The 23,792-nt window shown below is 42.3% G+C and overlaps 1 protein-coding gene across 1 annotated transcript; it reads right to left on the bottom strand.

Annotated features, from left to right (window-relative positions):
• Window positions 1-690: 690 nt before the first annotated feature.
• Window positions 691-22,976, bottom strand: LOC109528253 (fidgetin-like). The gene is made up of 2 exons (XM_019890634.1): window positions 22,948-22,976; window positions 691-3,176 (listed from the first exon to the last, which is right to left on the bottom strand). The coding sequence occupies exon 2, from the start codon at window positions 3,166-3,168 to the stop codon at window positions 955-957; it is 2,214 nt and encodes a 737-aa protein (XP_019746193.1). The 5' UTR covers window positions 3,169-3,176; window positions 22,948-22,976; the 3' UTR covers window positions 691-954.
• Window positions 22,977-23,792: the final 816 nt, after the last annotated feature.

A 23,792-nucleotide genomic window follows, 5' to 3' on the forward strand; every position in this document is an offset into this window, starting at 1 on the left:
CGTCTATGTGTGCCCTGCGATTGGCTGGCAACCAGTTAAGAGTGTACCCCATCTACTGCCCGACGACAGCTGGGACAGGCTCCAGCACGCCCGCGGATGGATGGATGGATGGACACCACATTTGGAAATCAGCCACAGGCTTTGCACTTATACATAGCATAAGTTGAAATGCTATATATACTTTCCAATATTTCCCCTTTTGTTCAAGTCACTTTTTCAATGTTGCACACCACATTATGATTGTGTGCGCCACGTCCAGTCTCGCGTCATAACTGAGAGGTCACTGTCTTCCTATTGGTCAACGCCGGGGAACCGATCGAAGGACAACATTGGACAGGTCACACAATGTGGCAAGACAAACAAAAATTCTGACAAGCCAGGCTTTCGTCAATGTGGTCGTGGACCAGTTAAGTATGTCTCACCACACAGGCTATGATGTCAAGGCTACTCCAAATCGACTACGAGACACTACATTTGTCTGCGACACGGCTGTGGGCTCAAAATCAGGCTACATTGTGAAATCTGACATTGGCTATATCTTATCATTTTCCTCAGTGACTACCGAGAAACCAGGGATGCCGGGTGACTGTTTCGACTTGAATTATGCTTGAAAATCTGCAAAGACATTTATTGCCTTGGCTCAGTGTGAAGTGCCCGGGAGAGGCTGTTTCAATTATGTTTTAGGTTTTGTTTTTCCCCTCCATACTCCACTGATGTTTATGCGTCACGATGTCTGTACCCGTTTTTACCCAATGCTTTGTAGTGAAAAATGCACAATCAAATTCATGTAGCCTACCGTTACACCCCTAGTACATATATATACACACACATATAACGTGTGGACAAATCCTGCAATGCCAGTGTGTATTATTTTCTGTCTGGGTTTTTTTTTTCCCTCCAGCACAACATGTCTGTCTATAGAAAAGGGGCCTCTTGACAAAAGCGCACGTCCTTTCATTGTCTGGATCCAAACATTTTGTTCCATTCAGTGTACATATCCATTTCTTTTTGCGATACACTGGCACGAAATTTACAAAAGACCCTCTCAAAGTCCTGGTAGGTTAGGGGCCGAATCATACCGGGCATCTCCACGCCCTGTTGTGTGGATATGTGTAACAGACCCACATGGGTTTCCTGGCAAAGTCTGGAGAGGTCAAGTCCCGAGAATCCTTCAGTGCGTTGGACAACCAGTGCCAGCTCCTCCTCACTCATGCAGTATTTGTGCTGGGATTGGGTGAGGAGCTGGCTGACAATCTGGTGCCGGGCGGCACTATCGGGCAGGGATACAAAAAGCCGCCGAGCAAAGTAGCTGTGCAGCCCTTCATCGATGTCTTGGGGTCTGCTTGTGGAGCAAACCACTAACACGTGTTGTCTTCCATCTCCACCCGAGCCCATTAGAAGTGAGTCCAGCTGGGAAAGTAGCTCCCTCTTTAGTCTGTTAATGGGACTTTCTTCAGTGAGTTGCGCCGAAAGCAGCATGTCCACCTCACTAATGAACAGTACGGAGGGTTGACGGCAGCGAGCTACCAGGAAGGACGCTCTGATAATTTCCTTCCCATCTGTCAGCCACTTGGTGACTAAAGTAGACCCACTGAGCCGAAGTAACGATGCCCCAAGCTGGATGGCCAGACAGCGGCCTAGCAACGTCCGGCCACTGCCTCTCGGGCCAAACAGCAGCACACAATGCGGGGTGGCTCCTAAGCTTCTGAACATGTCAGGGCGCAGAATGGGCCAGAGAACCTCCTCTTTCAGGGTCGCTTTGGCCAGTTCTAAGCCTGCAATGTCACTCCAGTCCATGGGAGGGGCCATCTGAACTATTTCAGAGGTTACCATGCCCAAGAGGTGTGGGTCACAGGTTTTTAGTTGCTCTTCAGCAGTGCGTGAGGAGGGAACACCTGAGCGGGAGTGATGGATACGATGATCTTCAGCATTTTGCTCACTGACGGGTGGGGATATAAAGTCTGCCATGCGAGCAACCCCGAGTGAGGAAGAGACGTAGGCTGATGGAGATAGTGGGTTGGGAGTTGCCTGGCTGCTATACTTTCTTTGCTGCTGCTGTTGTTCCTCCGAAGGCAGCGTGGACTGCTTTTGTGGATTAAACGATAGAGACGGCTTCTCGGAACCTCTCTTAAAACCATTGCCAATGGGACTATCACAGTTCCTGTTTGTGCTGCTGCTGTCTGCCACTCTGTACATTGGGCTCTCGCTTGAGCTTCGAGTTTGGTCATAGCCAAAGCTTGCATAAGAGGAGTCAATATCTCCCTGGCCCGTCACGTAGAAGGCTTTCCTCTTCAGCAAGTTGGAGGAGCAACTATTTAGAGGGCTTGGGGCGATTGGGGTCAAGTTATGGTTGTGGTATGGATAAGGGGGAAGGGGTGTTGGTGCGGCAATGCCTGAGGGGAGGTAAGAGGTTGGTCGGGGCACTCCCCTAGGACTGTATCCAGGTCCAACTGAGCTCTGGGCAGGGTATCCTGCAGGGGTGTAATTATAACCGGACAAGTTTGGCGAGCCTCCGTTGTATGCTGGGACTAATGTAGAGTGAGATGGCGGTGGAGGTGGTTGCAGGAGGCCGGAGCTGTGCAATGGGGAAGTATGTGCGGGCGCAGGGACAGAATGGGAATTGTAACTACTGTGCAAGTAGGAACCGCTGTAAGTGCCGTCATATTCCTGAGAAGGTAATGAGGATGAGTGGAGTGTGGTGGCAGTGTGACTCCCACAGCTGCTGCTGGAGTAGCTGGGCTCACTCAGAGTGCTGGAGGCAAGACCAGGAGAGCTACACAAACCAGTTACCACCTCAGAAGCTGCTGCAACACCTCCCTTGCGGACGGGAAGTCCCTCAGGTATGCAGCTCATAGGATAGACGCCATCCTGCCAAGGTTCCGATTCACCCTTCCGACCGCTCAACCCCGCTGGGACACTGGGGGCTTCGGGATAGGAGACGGGCAACTCCAGGATGCCAGAATATTTCTCGGCATATTTCTTGAGCATGTTGGAGGCGGTGAGGGCCGAGATGTCATCGTTCGCCCAGGCGTACTGGTAGGCGGCCGAGCACTGTAGGTGGCCGGGTACTACACGGAATGGCTCTGCCTTGTGGGCTGGGGAGCATGTGGTCGAGGAGATGTCAAAATGCTGTTCAGCCCACTGGCTTTGCTCGGGATGCCACTGCATCTTCAACCCTGTGTAAAAGAAAGAAAACATGGGAAAGTACAGTCAACGCAATTCGGATTCATCCTTCAGACATCTTGCAATTCAGAGATGCCACACTTCCTCTCTGCCAAGTGGCCTGTGAAGCTAGCAGTGAACCTGAGTGTTCTTCCAAAAACCGAGCTTGGGACACAACATAGCTGAAAAATGGGTAGTCTGTAGTACGGTCGGCACCTCAGTTTCCTGCAGCTTTATGTCTCCCCAAAAAATTGTTTTTTTTTTTTGATTCTTCAGAACACAGTGGCAAGAAGCCAGATTTATACGTTCGAAGTCAATGTTCTAGCAATTTACAAGAGTGGGAGATTATATGCATATCTCAAGAGATTCAAATAGCACTTCAAAATTCAACAGTTTTCCAGGATTGCAAGTACTGCGGTACCTTGCCGTACAAGTTTAATTCGTTCCATGACTAAGCTTGTATGGATGTAGAAAAAAATGTTTCCCCATTGAAAAGAATTGAAATGTAATTCATCTATTATAGCCCCCCAAAAAAGAACCACAATGTTTTAAATACAGAAAAATAATGACCAAAAGTAATAAAAACAGAAATAAACTGCTTTTACAGTGTGGAACTAACCAGTCAAACACACTGCAGTAGTCTTGTAATGATGTGCTCTTTTAAGGGGCGTGACTTAGTGAGTGACATCAGGAATTCGAGTCAGTCAGGTTGGGCGTTTACCACGCGGTTAGAGCGCGTTCTGTACGCTTCTTGCAAGTGTTTTCATTTTGGATGTCATTGGCTGCATGTCCCGTTCATTAGATGGCTGAAAGTGCATCAGCGACTGCGGCTCTCTCTTTTTTTCCTCCCAATTTATGTGCGTATCTGAAGATTGCTCAGAACTGAAATTATGGCTTGAAGTCCAAAGCAAAATAAATCAAAATAAAAGTGATGGCTCGTAACTCGAAAGATTTGTAAACTGGGACGCTCATTAGTCAAGGTACCACTATTTGGGGAAACCGAGCAAGTATATAATCCTATATCCTATATAGCAAAGGCTGGGCTACAGGCCCTTTAATGCACCGTGGCCAGACCAATCAGACCCTGGCCCTCGGAGGGTCATGCTATAATCGCCTGCTCATCTGAGGTGGCTGGAATTGGGCTTTAAAAAAATAAACAAATAAACAAAAAGCCGGCTCGACGAGCAGCCTCACTCAAACCATCAGATTTCTTCAAACACGTAATCAGACACACGCTGGCTCTCGTTCACTGACCCAGATGAATAAACACGGGCATGAGATGCTGTGGCAACTGCTGCAGGCTATGAATCACAATACATTTTGTGTCTGAAGCTTTGGTTCCTTCCTGCACAGCTCCACCTTGACCTCTCCTCTGTAATACCTCCCCCAGTCTGTCTTGCTTCCATTGCTGCCTTTCCTCCTCACTTAAATCCCATCAATTGTGCACCGCAAACCGCAACCACTAGAATGTTTTTTTTTTGTTTGTTTTTATGATTTATAATCTCCAGCTTTTATTTTCTCAGTATTTAGAATTCCGATTTGGATTCTTTCTCAGATCTTGTTTCCTAGTCGCCACCTGCGCCTTTAATATTTACTGCACTCACTCCTGCGTCTTCCCCACCCCCTTTTGCTGTATCTCATCTCCAGCTACTTTCACCTGCCCCCTGCCAGCCCTCTTTTATTGCCTTGGGTGGCTAGTGAGGGACTGTTTCCTTTAATCCCAGCCAGGGCCATCTGTAAACATGGACAGACTTCCACCGACTCACTGCACATAGTCCGACCACCAAAGGCTGCGGGAATTAATCACAGCAGATTACAATCCTTAGTACTACAAAATATAATAAAGGTGTCTTAAAGCAACCTTGCGTCACTTATTGATCGTCAAGGAGAAATCCACAGTTGGGTATGGGCAACATTGCTTCATTTGTGGTAGAGCAATTCGGAGCTACCACGAATCCACTTAGACGCCAGCAAATTAAAAATGTAATACACAGCCACGTTCTCTGGTTTATTTGGGAATAAAACAGTTCAGGAGAGGGATCACAGGTCCCCAGACTATTTTCTCCTTTGCGAATCTCCTCTCCAAACATCTCTCGGCAGCCGCAAGTGGCTAATTAGCACATTGGTAATCAGCTAATTGCATTCATTTCTAACATTTTAGCCAAGAGGAGTGTGGCAGGGGCGGCAAGCCTGTCAGACACTCAGTGCAGTGAGAAGCCTTACATGTCTGCTAACTCCCGCAAGACTAACATGCAGCCTGATAGTAAACAACCCCGTTGTGCGGTTGATCTTTTCATGAAGCAACAACAACCGCAATTTGGGCAGTATTTTCCTCAACATATCTCAGCGGTGTTAAAGGAGCGACTCTGTACTGAAACATGGAGCTTTTTTATTTTTACAGTTTTCCTCCATTTTCAGTTTGTTGTTTATGTTGAAGATATCTAAAAAAAATAAAATAAAAATTGTTTTGCCTAATTGTCCTATATCGATTAGATATCCAGAAATTGAGCAACACGGGCTTTGTCAGTGCATTGCAATGATGGGCTTCATCAGTAAAAGACCCCAGAACATCAGAAAGGGCAAGCACAGTGGAACACCACAGGGGTGAGTCCTCATTCTCCTTCTCATGTTCATCCCGGCAAGATTATAAAATTTTGATGATGTCATCAGCACCGTTGGACTGATCAAGGAAGGCGAGTTAACAAGTTGAGTGAAAAGGACTGCACTCCTCTTCACTACAGTCTAGTGCAGTGGTTCTTAACCTTGTTAGAGGTACCGAACCCAACCAATTCATATGCAAGTTCACCGAACCCTTCATTACTGAACAATGAAAATCTGATTCAAGAAGTGTTCCTTCAGTTTTGCCGGTGCGAGAATAGAGTTGCTCAACTTGGCATTACAAATCATACAGATAGGACGCTGAGTCCCATCACGTTCCGTGATGCATGTGAATCCATGTGGTACATATTCGTCCGACCACTTTGGTGTTTTTGCTCGACATCGTTAGAATGTATTAAAACATTCTTAAAAAAAAAAAAATCACACGACATCCTTTCGTGACAGTCACACGTTGACTACTGAGCGAACTAAATTTCCCGCAGCACTGATTGGTCAAGCAATGTAATGTGCTCATCTGCAGCCAGTGATGGCCAAGCGAGCATGCTGTAACTAATTGACATGTTGAGTCGGGTATGTCTTAACCTCCATGGCAGAGGCTCCGTCGAACCCCTGAGACTGATTCACCGAACCCCTGGGGTTCGATCGAACCCAGGTTAAGAGCCACTGGTCTAGTCCAACATCACATGGTTAGCGCAGGCTTACTGCTTGCTTCCTGCCATCCGCCTTGTTGTGTGGTCATTTGCTGTTTTGGTTGTTGTACACAGTATATTGCTGATACTGTAAAATCCCATATAAAGTAGTGTAGTTCCATAAAGAAGTGGAAAGTCGACCAAAAATATAATTTATACATTAAATTCTCTAAAACACTACTTAAAATGCTCTCAGACATACTACTGAAACACTCTCATATTGATGCACAACTGAAAGACGCTCACACAGAGTACTGAAACGCCCTGTGACGTGCATGATTTTAGCGGACAACTTTGGGCATCATAAGACACGGATCAGTGCAAGGACAACATAGCAAGCATACTGACTCTTAAATCTGCATTATAAATGGAAATATAATCACAATTCTAATCTTTTATGCATATACTGTATACCTTTCAATATTAAACAAATGGTCTTTGAGTGTCAAAAATAAAACAAGTGTGCCATATGCATCGTTTAATATAACTATAAAATAATTCAATAAATTTGAAAAATGAGAACTAGAACTGTCTTCGCCTGACAGTATGTCACTAGTTAAAAAAAAAAAAAAAAAAGCAGTGAATTTCAGAAGTTCTAAAAAGAGACCAAAATGTCTCTCCGAGGCTCACTTTTCCCTCCAAAGAAAACCGACGCGGGATCCAAATGCACTTTGAAGTCGAATGTGAGCTCCTCCTCAGCTCACCATGATGACAACTAGTCTGTCAAAAGCAAAAACAACAACAGATGAGGGAAGTAAACAGAGTGAGTTCAAAGTCTCAGCTTCTTGAGCGCTGACCCGAAGAAATGAGCTGTCACTAATTCAAAGACAGTAAGGGCTGCCGGTGCTTGGCTGCTGTAAAGATGACAGCTTGCATTGGCAATATAAAGATACTTGACACATGTCAGCATCTTTTTTGAGGAAAAAAAAAATCTAATATCCATGGTAATACATGCTCTTTAACATCACGGCGTGACCATCAAACTCCAATCAGCGGAATCATCAGAAGATCGGCTTTGACAAGTTTACGGGCGCTAGGCAAATCCAAAATATCATGAGACGACCCACAAAGCTTTTGTTAACAGTGTCGCTAAATTTAGTCAGACAAACTAGATACATATACCGTACAAAGGAGTCTCATTTTCTCCCTGGCTGACAGGTGAAAATGTCATACCACACTACCGCTCTCAGAAAAATGGTGTGAATGCTCCCACTAGAGATGTCCGGACTGATTCTACACAAATAGAAAATGAAAACGCTTGCAGGGAGCATGGCGAAGATCCTCACATTGATATAGCTTCGAACTTGGGTCTTAACATCATTCACGAGGCCACACAAACACGGTGTGCATGTGAGCGTGTTTGACATTTGGCTCAATTCAAAAATATAGTTCATTTCTTGAAATTATTTTTATTCCGATTTATATTTTACAATGCAATGCTATTTTTCTTCATTTCTATCTTTGTCATTGTTGTGGTGATTGGGGTGCTGGAACCGATTAATGACTTTTCAGTTTTCAGGATTGACATACAGTGGATAGGGCCAACCCACAAACAGCAAAAATCCGCATATGATTCTTCCATGAAAAACAGGGGTTGCCCATAACCGAAAAAAAACCCAAACAAAAAATATTTAAAATATATATTTTTTAAAGTTTTGATGCCCCCAAAAATAAATAAAATGATCCACAAATAGGTGACCCTGTGGGTGCCAAACCATGATTGTGTAAGGGTCCACTGTCCAAGTAAATTGAAATACGACTTTAGTCACGGAACAAATGAAATTCACATGCTGAAATGCATTCACACGTATTTTGCACTAATATTTCTTTGTACAACTATTCCACATGACATGCTAAAATTTCCACATTAGTAATTGCAAACTATTCCAATGTCAAACCATCAGCTTATTCAGGACATCTTGGCGACTATTGGCATGACAAAAACGTCCACATTACAAGTAGGCGTTCAAGAAATTTTCTTCACATTAAAAAATGGGACACATTTCTGCAGATCTATGCTTATTTTCAAAATCATGATTTAAACGCAACATATGAATTCAACTTTTACCTCATTTTTGAATTTGGTTTGTCTGTGGTTGGCAAATCAACGCACTGTAGACAGCCCAGGAATTTCTGTTCAAACTAGTTGTCCTCAAAGCCGCTCAGTACCATATTTTTGTACGAAAACTTCTAGTCTATCATAACTTCTCAACAACGCTCATTATTATATCCTATGTATTCCCTTAAATTCCTGATGTGTGCTTATTGTCTGTTTGACAAAGTGTATTTGGCTCATTCTTTTCCCCCAATGCATTTCATTGGAGCTCCTCTCACCCCTCCCTCCCTCCTCTTTCAACACAAAGCACATTTTAACAAATACACAAATTGGTGTCATTTTCAATAATACTCTTATCTTTTTCTTAGCACGTTTTACAAGCTGCGCACATCTTTTTTTAGCCGCGAATATGATTAAAACACTCACACCGTCAATTGCTGCCAGCCGTAGAATCACAACAAAAGATTTAAGACACCGTCTCCGTAAATTTGCTTGGACAAGACAGACATGTGAGTGGGTGGGTTAAATAGGTAGGGCGCAGTTAAACAAATGCTCGGGATCAAGGAAATTGTGCATGGCTTTGTTTGGCGTTGCGAGAGAAATAGAGAGGAATTGTGCCTTAGGTGCGTGTAAATAGTAGGTGGGGGTGTGATGCTCTGTCTGTCAGCGCCTCCATTTCCTGTGACTAGTGCAGCATGGCTAATCTCATGGCTTGAACGCCGGGTTATTTCCTTTAAAGAGAGCCCTGGGCATCCCCAGTATGCAAACACACCACCACACCCACTGGAAATCTTTGGCCTGCTGAAACAAACAGGATTCTTTTTTTTATTTTTATTTTTTTTATTGCTGAAATATAAACATCGGTGAAGACCGCTAATATGGCCAGTAATGTATCATTTCTTTCACTGTGAAGAAAAACTTTCAGAAAGTATCTTGGGGTGGAAATAAAGCTGATTTTGTTCCAGTCCAATCGTTTGATATGTTCTACACCACGCACACCTTTGTGTTTGTTAGAGGAAAAATACTGCATATATCATGGTTAGGTTCTTTTGTGTAACCGGAAAATGTAACAAAAAAAATGAACATTGCTAGTAAAACTGTACATTCACAAATAAATGAAAGATTCTCAAATTCACAAAATAATACATCCATCCATTTATCCGTAGCGCCTTTCCGCATAAGAAAAATAACACTGGTCAACAGATATATATATATATATTTAATATATTTTTTTTTTTATCAGAGAGACTTTTCTTGATTTATTTTTTTTTTTGCACTGCTTCTTAATCTGTCCTCGTTTTCCCTCTAGCACATTAGGTTCAGCAACAGGTGGAATTCTTTTCCGAAATGTCATGCTATAAATTGCAATGCATCGGTAAAATCTGTATTGCACAAGCTTTTATAGGTCGCACTTGAAAAAAAAAATAGGAATAAGTCAATAACATGATGTGCTAGGAAAAAAGGAAAGGCATTTTTTTTTTTTTTAAATCAGCGTCCAAAATACATTCAGGGACACATAAAGCCATTAAAATGTGCTGTTGACCAGTGGAAGCATTCACACCAATGGGCAATTTTGAGTCTTTGGGGATGGAGAAGGAATAATCTATCTATTAAAAAAAAAAAAAAAAACATTGTGGAAAGTAAAACAACAGTTTTTTGGGAGGAGTGAACAATGCAGGCAGGTGTAACAGGAACAGTTGAAGTCAGAATTATTACACTATAAAAACAGTAAGGACATTTGTTACTGCTTTGGCTTGATCAGAAGATCCTGGGAGGGCACGCCTATTGTTTTTTTCCCGTGCTGTACTGTGCTTTACATTGGATCGGAGAATTTCGAGGCACTAGAAAACGTATGTGGCGCTGGTATGCTACAGATATTATGAATCTGTGTCAGTTTTATATCCCTTTAAAGCAATAGTTAGGCCCCCCCAGGTGGCACAAAACGCGCACAGCAGAATGAGCAGCACACTTTCCACTCAAAGCCAAAAAAAGTGACAAAACTGTTTAATTTCTTTCATGCTATTAATTTATAAGTATGTTTTACTAAAACACAATCATAGCAAAGTACAAGATGTAGAGACTGCTGATCTAATCCCGAAACTACAACTCTCTGCTGATGTTGCCAGATCTCATCACGGAGAGAAAAAAAAAATAGATATATATCTATCGCCTCTGCAAACACAATAATGTGGGTCAACGACGCTAATCATTTTGTTTCTTTCAGTGTGACCCAGAGGTTAAACCTGGGAGGTGGCACACTCCGCCATGCTCTCGCCAAGATCCATACCTGGCAACCGCTTTGTTTACCTGTGTGTTGGGTAATTAAAATAGATTTTTATGAGCGGAGGCCTAATCCTTTAAGAAATGAGATTGATCCTGCCACCGATTGAGGGACCGGGGAGAAGAAAAAAAAAAAAAAAGAACCATCAGTAAGGAGGATGGGGCTGCAGAATAAGGCAGACAATAGAGAGGGCGCTTCTGTAACCTCATCTAAAAAGGCGTCCATCCTCGTAAATAAAATGAGATAATTATTGACGCACCGTCGTTTTTAACCCCACCTTTCATGCCACCGTCACCTTTCTGTCGCCCGTCTTGTAAATCTCAGCAAATGTGCCACTTTTGGACATTAAGTGCTCGCTAAGCGTACTGCATGCATCATATTTCAAGTGACGCTGAGGAGCCGTATGCCTGCGTGTGTGTGGGTTGTAATGGTTATCCATTATCATACGGTACCTGGCGACGGCGGCCCGATGATCATTTTCGAGTGACTCATTTCTGGAAGTACCAATCCATTGGCCACTCGGAGGGAAGTGCTGGACGGGACTAATCCCAAAACAACCATTCAGGAGGTCACTCGGCGACCCCCTCCCGCCTCTGTTACTTGTCTCAGCAAGAAGTACATCATGAACGGTGGTGTCATGGCTGCGAGTGGATGATTATCGCCACATACTTGGCTCGCAGACCGAAAGCGTTTACAACGCGGGTATTTATTGAGAACATCACCTTCCAAGTGTATGTTTCATGGCTCAGGACAAACATTTGGAAAGACGTCCATCTGTCCGTTTTCTGTACCTCTGTCTTTCGAAAAGACCTTTGACATTCTTCTGTCAAAACACACAAAGGATTAGGAATCAAAACATTCTGGATAGCCACTTGTAACACTCTGGTCAGAATCAGGGAAGGGTCATTTTCATGCAAATGCTGAGTATTTCTTTTGTTACTATGACGACCGAGGGCATGAGACGAAGTGAGCGGCCTCCAAGTACAGGCAACTTGCGTGACTGTATTTATCAAAATTTCCAACCCCTCGAGCAACTATTTTGTGATGTTATTGGAGACTTCTGACGGCTCAGAGACTCCTTCCACGTCCAGACAAGAAATTAATGCAGCTTACTTTGAATTTGAAGCTTGAATTTGATGCACTAACCATGAAAAAGTTAAATAAGAATAATAATAAAATAAAATAAAAGCGGATTGCAATTTTTGTGTAGCGTACCCAATATCAGAGTACCCTGTGAAATAGTTCAAATTGAAAAGTCAAAGGAGAGCTTCTAACTGCGATCAATTCTGCCAAGCGCGAGCTCTCTTTTAATCCACCAGGTGTAGATTTTTTTTTTCTTCACTGGATACATTTCAAATTAAATGACATTTTGGCTATATTTGGACATTTGGGAATACAGTATTTACAATCCTCCTCCTGCGTTCAATTGATCCAGAACTAATTTCGATATAAAACAAAGAAAGGTTCTTGTCAAAAAGAACATTTGACTTGCGTGTTAGAAACCCACTTTTTAGAAAAGAGACACTTTCTAGAAATAGTCAGGGGAGCCTTCCGAGAGGAACATCCAAGAAAGATGAATGCCAGGGCAGCGAGTCCCTCTGCCATCCGCTGCCAGTGTTTTTATTGTTTTTTTTGTTTGTTTTTTTTTTGTGTGTGAAGAGTTGTAGACTGGTGACCAGTCTTGGGTGTGGTCTACCTTTGGCCCAAAGTCAGCTGATACACTGACCAGAATAAGTGCAAGAGAAAATGATCTAGAGACACATATTCCTCGTTTTCGGGCCAAGCGAGGTGAGAGCTGAACATCTCCAAAACGGAAATTACTGTTCTGGATAGTTTGTATGTTGCTCGCACATTACGATTAATTAAAAAATAAGAAATAAACAAAAGATAATGATAAGAGTCTGAATGATGTGGTCCTTGTCAAGTTCCTCTTTGTTTGTCATGGAGTCAACAAAACACAGATCACAAAGCCGACATCACTTTGGGCAAATAAAAATGAAACACTTTGTAATTTTAAGTGTTTCTCATCCTTGTTCGCTGATTTACATACCAGAGGCGAAAAACACATCAATTACTGTGTGTGATTATTTTACTTATTTTTGAGTAAATCTAAATGGGGGGGTGGGGAGGGGTACAAAAAGGATGTCAGGCTGCTTGATATCAGATCTCGGAGGAGAAACTTGATGTGAGCTGATGAGCAGAAGGTATCTCAGGAGGGGGTCCGATGTTGGGGGAGTAGGGGAGTTTAATGTGATCATAAGGGACGCTCGACTTTCAGGGAACAGGCGCGTAATGAGCAATCAATAACATCCTTAACGGAGTTAGAGCGAATGGCTGACAGCAGATGCGAGGCTGCGACTAACAGGCGATGTCTGATCTCACATTACCACACACACACACACACACACACACACACACACACACACACACACACACACACACACACACACACACACACAATCTCCTCAGGTGTTTGCCATCCACACAGTGTCATAGTCTTCCCATCGATCGTTGTAATCACATCCACAGCTGATGAACGCAGGGGCCCCGCTACCTTTCACGGTTTTTATCCCACCAACTGTTGGAGATGATTTATAATCATGTTAGTTAGTAGCTATAAGAGGTAAAACAACTGTAGCAGACCTCAGTGTGTTGTCTGACAGGAATGTTGATGACCTCGACATGATCCAACTACCTGCAGCATATTGCGACACAAGGTAACAGTTGAGTTGCTCGGCGTGCAAGAGAAGATTTAAAGGTTTGAAGACTTTTGGGTGGGTTCAGCAGAGCACAAAGGGCGTAGCAAATATCATTTGGAAATGTCCAAAAATGCGACAACATGGGGTCAAAACTGTGGTTAATAGGAAAGTAGTAATTAGTGCCAGGGGGGTGCAATGTAGTGAACCTCTTTGTATGATGGGATGGACTGGGTTGTAAACTTAAATTACAGTCTTTTGCTCAATAACAAAATCGAATAATCTATGAGCCAATTTTGGAGGTCAACCCCAAAATTTTCTTCATATTTTCTTTGCAGCCCCCGCTAGCCTAAACACTGAATTCTGATTAATATGGCACTTGTGGAATAAGAACATGGAAATTTCACCTGTTTTTAGCCATCTCGGGAGGCAGCCATTTTGCCACTTGCTGTCAACTGAAAATGACATCACAGATGCTTGAAAACAATTAGAATCGGGGTCAAATACTAGCGAATAGTGGGGACTAACTATATGCCAAAAATGAACAAAGTTCATCTTCAGATCAACCAAAACGGTGTTTAACTGCCCTCTTGAATACATTCAGCCCATCACAGTCACCTGGGATAGGCTCAAAGCGGGGGATTAGATCAACCCTGATGCACCCCAATTGTGGCCGAGAATGGCTCGCCCGTTCGGAAATCTCCAGAAATTCCCAATGGCCACCACGCCCCAAGCTACAGTATGTCCCACTGATTGAGCTCTCCACTCTGATGTGTCCCGGCTGGCCCACTACGTCTCACTGAAAAGTGGTCTGGGCTTGCAATTGTGACAAGAGAGAGGCCAGTCCCCTAATTGCAAGCTAATGTTCCAAATTATTTCTGCACATTACAAAAACTGATGAAATTCCGCTTGTAGAGTCAGCTGCAAGCTAAATTATTAGGTACATCCATTACATGGGAAGTAAAATGTTTTCTAAGTAGCTCAGACATAGGATTCCCCCCCCCCCCCAGATAGATGACATGTAGGAAGTAAAAACTGTTGTTGGTAAATGCTTCCCGAGGGAACGCTTCACTCGGCACAGGTGGACATGCAGGCCCAAACACAACCAAATATTCACCAGACAATTCCGTCCGTTTTCACACATGAACATGACGCCAGAGAGGACGACGGATGCTTGCAAAAGAAGATGAAATGGCAGAATGGATCAGCGAGTTGTACTGAAATGGTGTCCAGTGAACTGCGGACCAGGACAGGTTTTGAGAATTTAAAGCAGCTTTGATGGATGCTAGAAACTGTCTGCATGAATTATTGACTTGTGCAAACATAATGTGAAGTTCTGTGAACCTTAATTATGTCAAGAACGCGACTTGACCCACATTCTTGGACCAATAATTTTTCGTTACAATCTAAAATGGCATGATCTAGTTTATGATTATCAATCCAAAACCGTGAAGAAGATCAGCTAATAACGACGTATTATCAGCAGCAGTCAGTCTGGCAATGAGTCACTGCCTATTTGTTGAATTGAATTCAATTGCAAAATGTATTGAATATTACTTTTGTAGTATACACATTAAATAAAATAGGAATCCAAGAAAAAAAAATCCGGCAGTACTCTCAGAAGACCACACAAACTTCATGTGACGAGACGATAATTCCACATTCTTCACAGTTATTCATTCTAGAGGAGCATGAAAATCCATTTATCGACAAAAAGGAGCTGTGTACGCTCGTCACTGGACAATGTTGCTTTTATTGTCCCTCTACAAGGCCCAATTCTGGTCCACAAAGCCGCCCATGTGACTTGAGCCTGTGCTGAAAAGCCGCCATTCATTTGATGTACTCATCAAGAGAGACTGGATCACAAAGAACCAGAACTGAAAAATGTTAACACGGAGCAGGCCTGCTTTTCAGATGAATTTGGGTGACCATATTTAATTTCCCCCACCCGCCACGCCTCCCAAATTTAAAAAAAAAAAAAAAAAAAAAAAAAAAAAGTGGGTCGGACAGCTGCTTTAGAGATCTTGTTTCGGTTTGAGTGTACGACATTTAGCTTCAACGTTTAAGCCTTATAATGACTGCAATACCTTAGAATAATTTTTGAACTTATGAAAATGTATTTACTGAGCCACTCTCTACTTTTACAGCATAAAACATCAACCCATCTATTTCCTCTCCCGACTGTCAAAAACAAAACGTGTCACCTTTCCCCATTGAAATGAAAGGCAATGCCAACAATCCATTGCAGCAGCCTCTCCTGCAAAAAATACCTCTTTTTTTTTAATCCAGGAAAATTGCACTATAAATTAGTTCATGCTATAGAAACATAAGGTAAAAAAAATAAATGGAATATAAAGAAGTAAACAAATTCTGAATGATTTGATGGTTCAATCTAATTATATTGTGCTGTTTTATTTGCTGTGCCTACATTGGTCACTTACAATTTATTTTCCCCCCAGACGATAAAGAATAAATGCCTGCGAGTATCGTCTGTCGACGTGTTGCTCCACTGTTCGTATTGAAATGTCTATTGATTCTATTTGTTAGCAATTCAAAGGTGTACCCCTTTCTATGTTAGCATTAAGCTAGCAGGGACATCCTTAAAAGGCAAAGCTGATTGGGTGTTCTAAATACACGAGGCATTAAACAACTTGAACCCACTTTGTGGATGACTTGTTCACTATTCGCAGCTTTATATTGAAGTGAGGAACTTTCGACCACACCCAAGTGTGTCCGCTTTGCCGTTGTTTTATTTTGATCTACACCATTTCTGGTTTTGTTTTGTAATTATTTTAGTTTTTTCATTGTTCGTATGTTTGAAATAAAGACAATCATTCAATCAACCAAAATTCTCTGAAGAGCAAAATAAAATGATCAAATCAAGATCACTTTCGAACCCCAGTCAGATGCTACATTTATGTCTCAAAACTCCTGGTCACCAGAGATAAATTTCCTACATTTTTTTTTTAATTCCTAATTTTTCAACCCTCAGAGGAGTAATTAACGGATAAACTCAGCCACAAATGACAAATGCTGTCAAATTTAATTCAGAGGATGTGAGCGGACAAAATGCCTTTTAACATGGGTGTGTTGCATCTTAGCCTTGCCTCCATGTTATGCCGCGATGAAGTGACAAATGCACTACCCAGGTCCGACGGCTCCGATCGTCCTTCTCAAGAGATCACGTTGCAGCTCAGCGACAAATCAATACCATTTGCTCACCACACAGGAATCTATTTAAAGGTGCCTTTTATTGAGTAATTAAACGGCCATTAGTGTCCCGTGCAGCCAAACAATAAATGTGAGCAGCCTCTCATCCAGATGGGTTTAATGCACTGCGCATGGTGACAAGATTGATTCTGGCTACCGTCAACTTCAGATTATAAAATGTGATTTATTTCAACATTGATGGTGTTTGTTTATGTTTAAATCACATTCATGCCCCTTATTATCTCACTGCCCCTCCAATTTTGTATCGATGTGAAACAAACAGTGTGATGTGTTTAACATGCCGACTGAGTTATTTGACACACTTCTGTATTCCCAGACACCTTCCAAAACTGCGGCGGCCACAAAATCTAGAATGATTGTCGAGGCTGCGCAAACCGGCTAATTGTGCTCAATATCAATTTGATGTCTTTGTATCAAGTCGTCAATTATATTATTTTGAGTAGTTGCTCAGTGTAGCTACACGATGGTAGAATTAGTACATAAAAAATGAGCCACGTGCCTCATCACAACCCCATTGCTGCGCCCCGTTATGATAAAACAAAAGGGGGAAAGTGTTCTCTAATTCTTAACCCTTGGGGTATTTTGACAAAGCATGTCAAAGGGACACCATTTTCAAGTTTCCAACTGTGAAAAAAAATACAGCGGAGACACATTCTGAGGTTTCTGTATGATCCCAATAGATAATCGAATAGCCCGCAGCGGAGCACTGTAAAATGACAAGCAAGTCAGCAAAAATGGAAAAAAAAAATTCTTTCGAGAGCTTCTTCAGAAATGCAAAAAGGCCAAATGATGAGACAAAAGTTACAAGAGCCAACAACTTCCTACAAAAATATAATGCTTGCATTTAATAAACAAGATCAGCAGTCTGTCTGAAAATACTGTACACGTTACTGGCTACAGAGAATTCTCCAACACCAAGCCCGCTCTGCATGATGTGTGGTGACATGTTCATATATGAGGCAACAAAACCTTCAAAACTGCCAAAAAAAAAAGCACCAAAAGGTATTCTGCTCTTCCATTCTTAACATCTAATCTTTATGAAGCAGGATTGGACAGAGTAGATTGGACGGACAAAGTCACACAATGTCTCCCCCTGGGACCATTTTGCCAAAGACAGGCAAGCAGAGGCAGCGCCAGCAGTTTTTCAACGGGTGGCTGGAGCGACAAGCGACTCAGTAAGGGATGGCTGTGCATGCACGCATCATTCTTTATCATACCATCCACAGTCAGGGTTTCCTGAAATAAAATTCACACCTATTCAGAACAATGCATATCACACTCGTAGACAAACAGGAAAAAAAGTTCAGGGGGCCGGTGGGGGCGAGTGCTGACAATTTTACATACAGACCTATTATATAAATACCAAAGTTCAGCCCACTCAAGTCTCCCTTTACGTTCATCAGGTCAGTGGGTCAGGGCGGAAAAAAAAAATGAGCGCCAAACAACAACCTCTGCTGCTCACTTGAGAAGCAGGCCGACATTTTTGATCTGCATCCCCGTACATAGTCCCTTTATTCACTCAAATCAATTAATTAAAATATCCATCGCTTGTTTCCAAAACCAACTGTCAAGATGTGTCCTCGGCCTGCACTCTGCAAGATGTTTTCCACACTGGCACAATTCAAGAAGCTGCAACAATCCCATCTTTGTTACATTTAATTGTTGAACCAACAATATGGCATCTGTGCGATTGTGTGAAAAATATGAATGACCCATTCACGCGGCTCAATGGAGTTGCTTGACAGCGGCCACCTAGTTTCTCTCCCTGCCTTCAAACACTCCCCCAACCGCCCCTCCAAAACATTTTCAATGCCTTGGCACTTGACACTTCCCCTGGAAGCAAGTACTAAGCCTCTCGCGGCTTCAAGCACTTGGCGCAAGCGTAGCCACAAAGGGACAAATCCTAACGTGCTTTGCGAGACTTGGGAGGACAAAGCCCACATTAGTGAGCATGTCATCTGGACTCCCCTGAGGGGGATCTGAGTGGCCTTGAGGAATGTGGTGTGAAGAGGATAAATATATGTTAGTGGGCAAGAAGATGGAGAATTGGGTATGTGGCCCTTCATTGAGCAACAATATAGGGGGATTATTGGGGGGTGGGGAAGGGTTGGTTTGTTTTATTAAGATCCGGGGCCATCTCGACAGATGATTTGCATAATAGAGGTCTTGCCCAAATTGTTATAAATCGCTTCAAATAATTTGGAGAAAATTTACCCAAAGGACGATTGCTATACATTTCTTTGAAAAAAGAGGTCTTCATTTCTTAAATGACTGAGATACACAATATGGAGTCAGAAATCAAGAAGGTGTACACACCGAGTAGTGTTGGTGCATTTTTTTGCAAGCACACTAGCCTGCGGCAAGCTCTGAATTGCGTGCAAAAGTGGCCAGGTTGCCCAACAAACCAGTATTGGAATTTCCATTTCAAGATTTGAACTGTATTTTTACTATTATTTTTTTTATTATTATCTTAATCACAGGAAACAAAAGAGAGATTTGTTGTCCCATTAACTTTTGTTTGCTTGCATTACAGCAAAAAAAGAAGAGAGTGAGATTCAAAAACAGCTTCTACCACGAAACTGGGAAATGCATTACCGGTAACCGCACGCCCGCCCACTCCTCCCACACCCCACGGTAAATACGCCTCTACATCGTTTACAAGTGCTTACAATGAACAAGACTAGTGCAGTATTGTCCAATCAAAAATCTGAATATAAACATATCAAGCTACTACTATATTATATGGACATTCTCCCAAGTGTAAATAACTATGTTCTGTAAATAAATGTCTTTTTTACAATTCCGTGCTTAGATAGATAGACAGGCAGGCAGGCAGGCAGGCAGGCAGGCAGGCAGATAGATAGATTTTTTTTTTACCTCAACTCTGCAATTTGTGAGATGCCTCACTGATTTTCATCGGTTCTGTGACAGTGACAATATTTGTATTCACGTACATGCAAGCGAGGGAGAAGAGTCAGAGTGCAGCTCTGGGTTTGAGTCCTCCAGCAAGCTGGACGACTGTGAGATAATGTCTGGGGGCAAAGGGAGACATTTTTGGACACATTTCGTTCTAATGTGCACCAAAATTGTACTGGGACTTGCTTTTTGCATTCTCACAAAGTTTCATGAAAATCTGGGATACCGTTTTTGTGTATTTTTCCTACCAAGAAACAATCCTTGCTCTCGTGCTCTGAAATAGCAACAATTTAACAGCGATCAAGACTACTGATACTGAATTTAAACAATGCTAGAGCAACACATGTACAGTGACTGAACCTTAGAACAAATAGCAAAACTCAGCGACTAATTGACGCTTCCTCAGAAAAAGCTAGTAGTTAACTATAGATGCCACAACTCACTACTTTTGCCAAAATAAAACTTGTCAACCTACTTTACCATGGTTTCTTGGTGTCAAAAAGCCACGAGGTGGGGGCAAAGCACTACTTTTAGCTAAATAACACACTAAATCATTTCAACACTGTTTCTTTGCACATGTGTAGATGTCCTAAAATTGCTTTAGCCTGTCCACTAAAACTGTTTTTTTTAAAAATTCTGACTACCTAGCAACTCAAACAAAATGAAATTGTGGAGAAAAAAAAATCTCAAAGATGCCTCAAACCAATACAGTATTGATGGAGTATGACCTCCATCAATCAAAAGATGTTTGATCACCATTTGTTGGTTAGTTTATGTGTTAGCTAACTAGAATTACACAAAAGCAATTTAGTCTCTACTTAGCCACAAGCATGTTTTTGGAACATGGCAGGAAGTCGGATTAGCTGGAGGAAAGCCAGAAAGGCAGGAAGAGAATGCAAACTCCATACAGAAAGACCCAAACACAGTTTCGAATCGGGATCCTTTTGATTGTGGGACACAGCGCATCATAGCTACAGTACCATTCATTTTCTCAACAGTTTAAGCCTTGGCAGAGGTCGGTCTTCAGGTAGAAATGTTTACCTGTATCTCTGATTTTAAAAAAAACGTAGTAAAAGTTGTTGACCAGTGCAATGGTATTTTTCCTGTTGGCGGCCTGACATGTAACTATTATTAATCTATTCTGAGGAACACTGAGGCTTAAGATGCAGAAAAGTCTCAAATGCCACAGTTGACCAATCTTAACATTCTCTGATCCGAACACTCCACTATCTGTGGTCCTTTCTCAAGGTTTCATCTCCCCCCAAAAAATTGGGGTTTTGAGTTTTTCTTTGCCTGGTTGGGACTTTAGATTGGGAAACATTGTTAATACTTTTCAACTTGTAAAGCCCTTTGAGACTCTTTTGTGATTAAGTGCTATATAAATAGACTTGACTTGCGCATTTGAATGCATTACTCGAAGGACAACGACTTAAATCAGAGCATCCAAGAACCAGCAATCGTGGAAACACAGATACCCCCCCTGACCCCCCCCCCCCACACACACACACACCCCCACCGCATCTGGTTGGGAGGTTGGAGCGGATAAGTGCATCAAATCTTTTCAAGGGACCTGCAAAAGCCATCCATGCGCAGCGCCTGAAGATGACAAAGCAAGCTCCACGATGGACCCGAAGTTCTATTGGCCAAATGTGAAGTGAGCAGGAAAGGAAAAGGGTCAGTACAAGAGCAGGAGGGATTTGTGTATTCCCATGTACTCCCATGGGTTGTAGGGCGCTAGCATCTGGAGCAAAATATACTCTAACGGACACTTAACATATTTGCCAAAAGATCATAAGCCTTTCCTGGCTGGAATTTGAGGGCATCAATCTCAACTGGGAGAAATCCACTCTCACATGTACACCACAAAAAAAAAAAAAAAGACCGCCACCATCAACTGCTTTACATCTGTCAGGGGTCCCACGGGGCAGGCAGAATGGCGGGATGGTGAAACCGCGTTTAATGGTAAACATTACACACTGATAGAAAGTGTCAGGATAATTTATCTATATAGCCCCACTGAGAGTCGCTTAACCACCTTTATCGCTCTTTTCGGGGGAGAGAAAGGCACAGGAGATGCTCTCCTTTTCGCACAGCGCGATTCTTCCCCTCTTACCCCGGATTTACTCACCATTGAGCCAACTCGCATGCTGAGATGTGAGACGATACACTACATATATAATGAGGCCAATTCTTCCTATACAGACATACTACTACAAAGAAAACGCATTGTATGACCACCAGCAAATACACTGAACAGGATCTGCTTTATGGCTTTTTTGTTTTTACACACACCACCCAAAAAGCCAAAAGTGCTTCTCTTGTCTTCCTGTTTACAAGTAAAGCACAAATTACACTCCACTACACAAATAACACTCTCACATGGTCCAGTATAAAGGTCCAAAACTCACTCCGGAATTTGCTCCTGCATTTCAGCTTCAGAAGGACATTGATCTTTCCACCATGTATTTAATGCGAGGGGAAAAAAATGCAACAAACTGTTTTTGACCAATTTGACTCCATCAAATGCAAGTGTGCTATTCCGATTGGCACTGGATGGCATATTGGGGCACTTTAAGCCGTTAAAACAGAACCAGTACAAAACACATGCATGGGTGCAAATTCATTGATTTACGTATTCTGCTGTTCCTGCTCACCACCTTTATTTTCATTAGCGTTTGTCTTTTACAATCAATGTCTGGCAGAAATTTGAAATATAAAAGCATGAAATAGTGATGGTGACTGAGACTATATTGTTCAGCAAACAATTATTAAATCTAATAAGTGATTTCATGAGTCAAATCTATTATTCAACATAAATGTAAGACTTGTGTTTGTAAGAACTGCTGCTATACCTCAAACAAGTTGTTGTATAATGAATTACTGTGCTCGTGTAAAAAAATGCTTAAAATTAAACTACTTGTAATGTGCTAAGTCAAATGCAAATATATCATGACATGAATAACGTACAAATTATTTTTTTTTAACAACAAAAAAGATTAGTTTGATAGTTGTATGAAAAGGTTCCACAGACATAAGGTGAGGTGAAATGTTGGAACGACTCATTTTCATATATTTAAATTTCAAGCCCAGGGGGGAAAGGTGCCAATTCAAGTATTACATTGCTAGATGATAAAATATTGCTAGGTATTAATTCATGCTGATTTTTTTTTTCCATTTGGAAACTCTTCAATATTTTTCTTATGTTCAACACTGTGGCAACAGGAACAATGTCTACTGAATGAACATTTGTGACAATAGTGACAGAAAATAAGCATAAGTTAATGTAAATAACCTTACCATAGACGCTACTACTGTTGCTGCTGCTGCTGATCATTTCGTGCTGGAAAAGGTGGGGAGGAAGCAATTAGTGGAGGGGAATTAAAAAAAAAACACCTCGACACAATTTCCTACTCGGCATAAGGGAGGAACTCATGTCAAGTTAAGAACGCATTTAAAAAAAAAAGTTAAAATGTTTGCAACGTCTTCACTCCAACTTGTAAGGCAAATTTAGCGGCGGACGTTAAAAGGTTTATGCGCGTAAATTGTTTTAATTGAAAGGGAGGGCACGTCACATAACGACGGCAAGCTCTGGCAGGTGCGCTCCGATTAAAATGGCGTTTCAGAAATTAATACCAAAAAAAGACTAATGGAACGATTAAAAAAACTTGTTGCAATCATTCGCTCTTCATTTCAAAGGTAAAAAAAAAACAACCAACAAACAAACAAATCTCCCTCCCTATACTCTGCTTACCTGTTATTTTTGCCACAGGTCGACCTCGAGCGTGGGGTGGGGGTTGGGGGGGATGAAAGATTGTGTGCCGTCCTAGGGCAGCATTGGAACCAGGACAGGTTCGGTTGGTAGGTTTGGGCCAGGTCGAAGCATTCCTGCCGAGTCTCGAGTAAGCGGCTCACGAAACGCTGACCACAGCCGCCACTGCCATGATGAATCTCAGCCGGCGGTGGCGGCGGCAGCAACAGCACTTCATCCAACAGATGCTTCTCACCCTGGTCGACGCCACGCCAGCCCCGACGCGCATGCGTACACCAAGCATTCAAACGACCCAGCCTATGCGTGCGTCGGTTTTTTTTTTCTTTTCCTAAATCAAATCATTGGTGGTGGGAAGTAACAATGTACAATTCAG

Source organism: Hippocampus comes, unplaced genomic scaffold (genome assembly GCF_001891065.2).
Source record: "Hippocampus comes isolate QL1 unplaced genomic scaffold, H_comes_QL1_v1.1 scaffold174, whole genome shotgun sequence".
NCBI lineage: Eukaryota > Metazoa > Chordata > Actinopteri > Syngnathiformes > Syngnathidae > Hippocampus > Hippocampus comes.

Excerpts from the sequence above, each read along its gene's own strand:
- LOC109528253 (XM_019890634.1), bottom strand. The coding sequence starts at position 3,168 with ATGCAGTGGCATCCCGAGCAAAGCCAGTGGGCTGAACAGCATTTTGAC.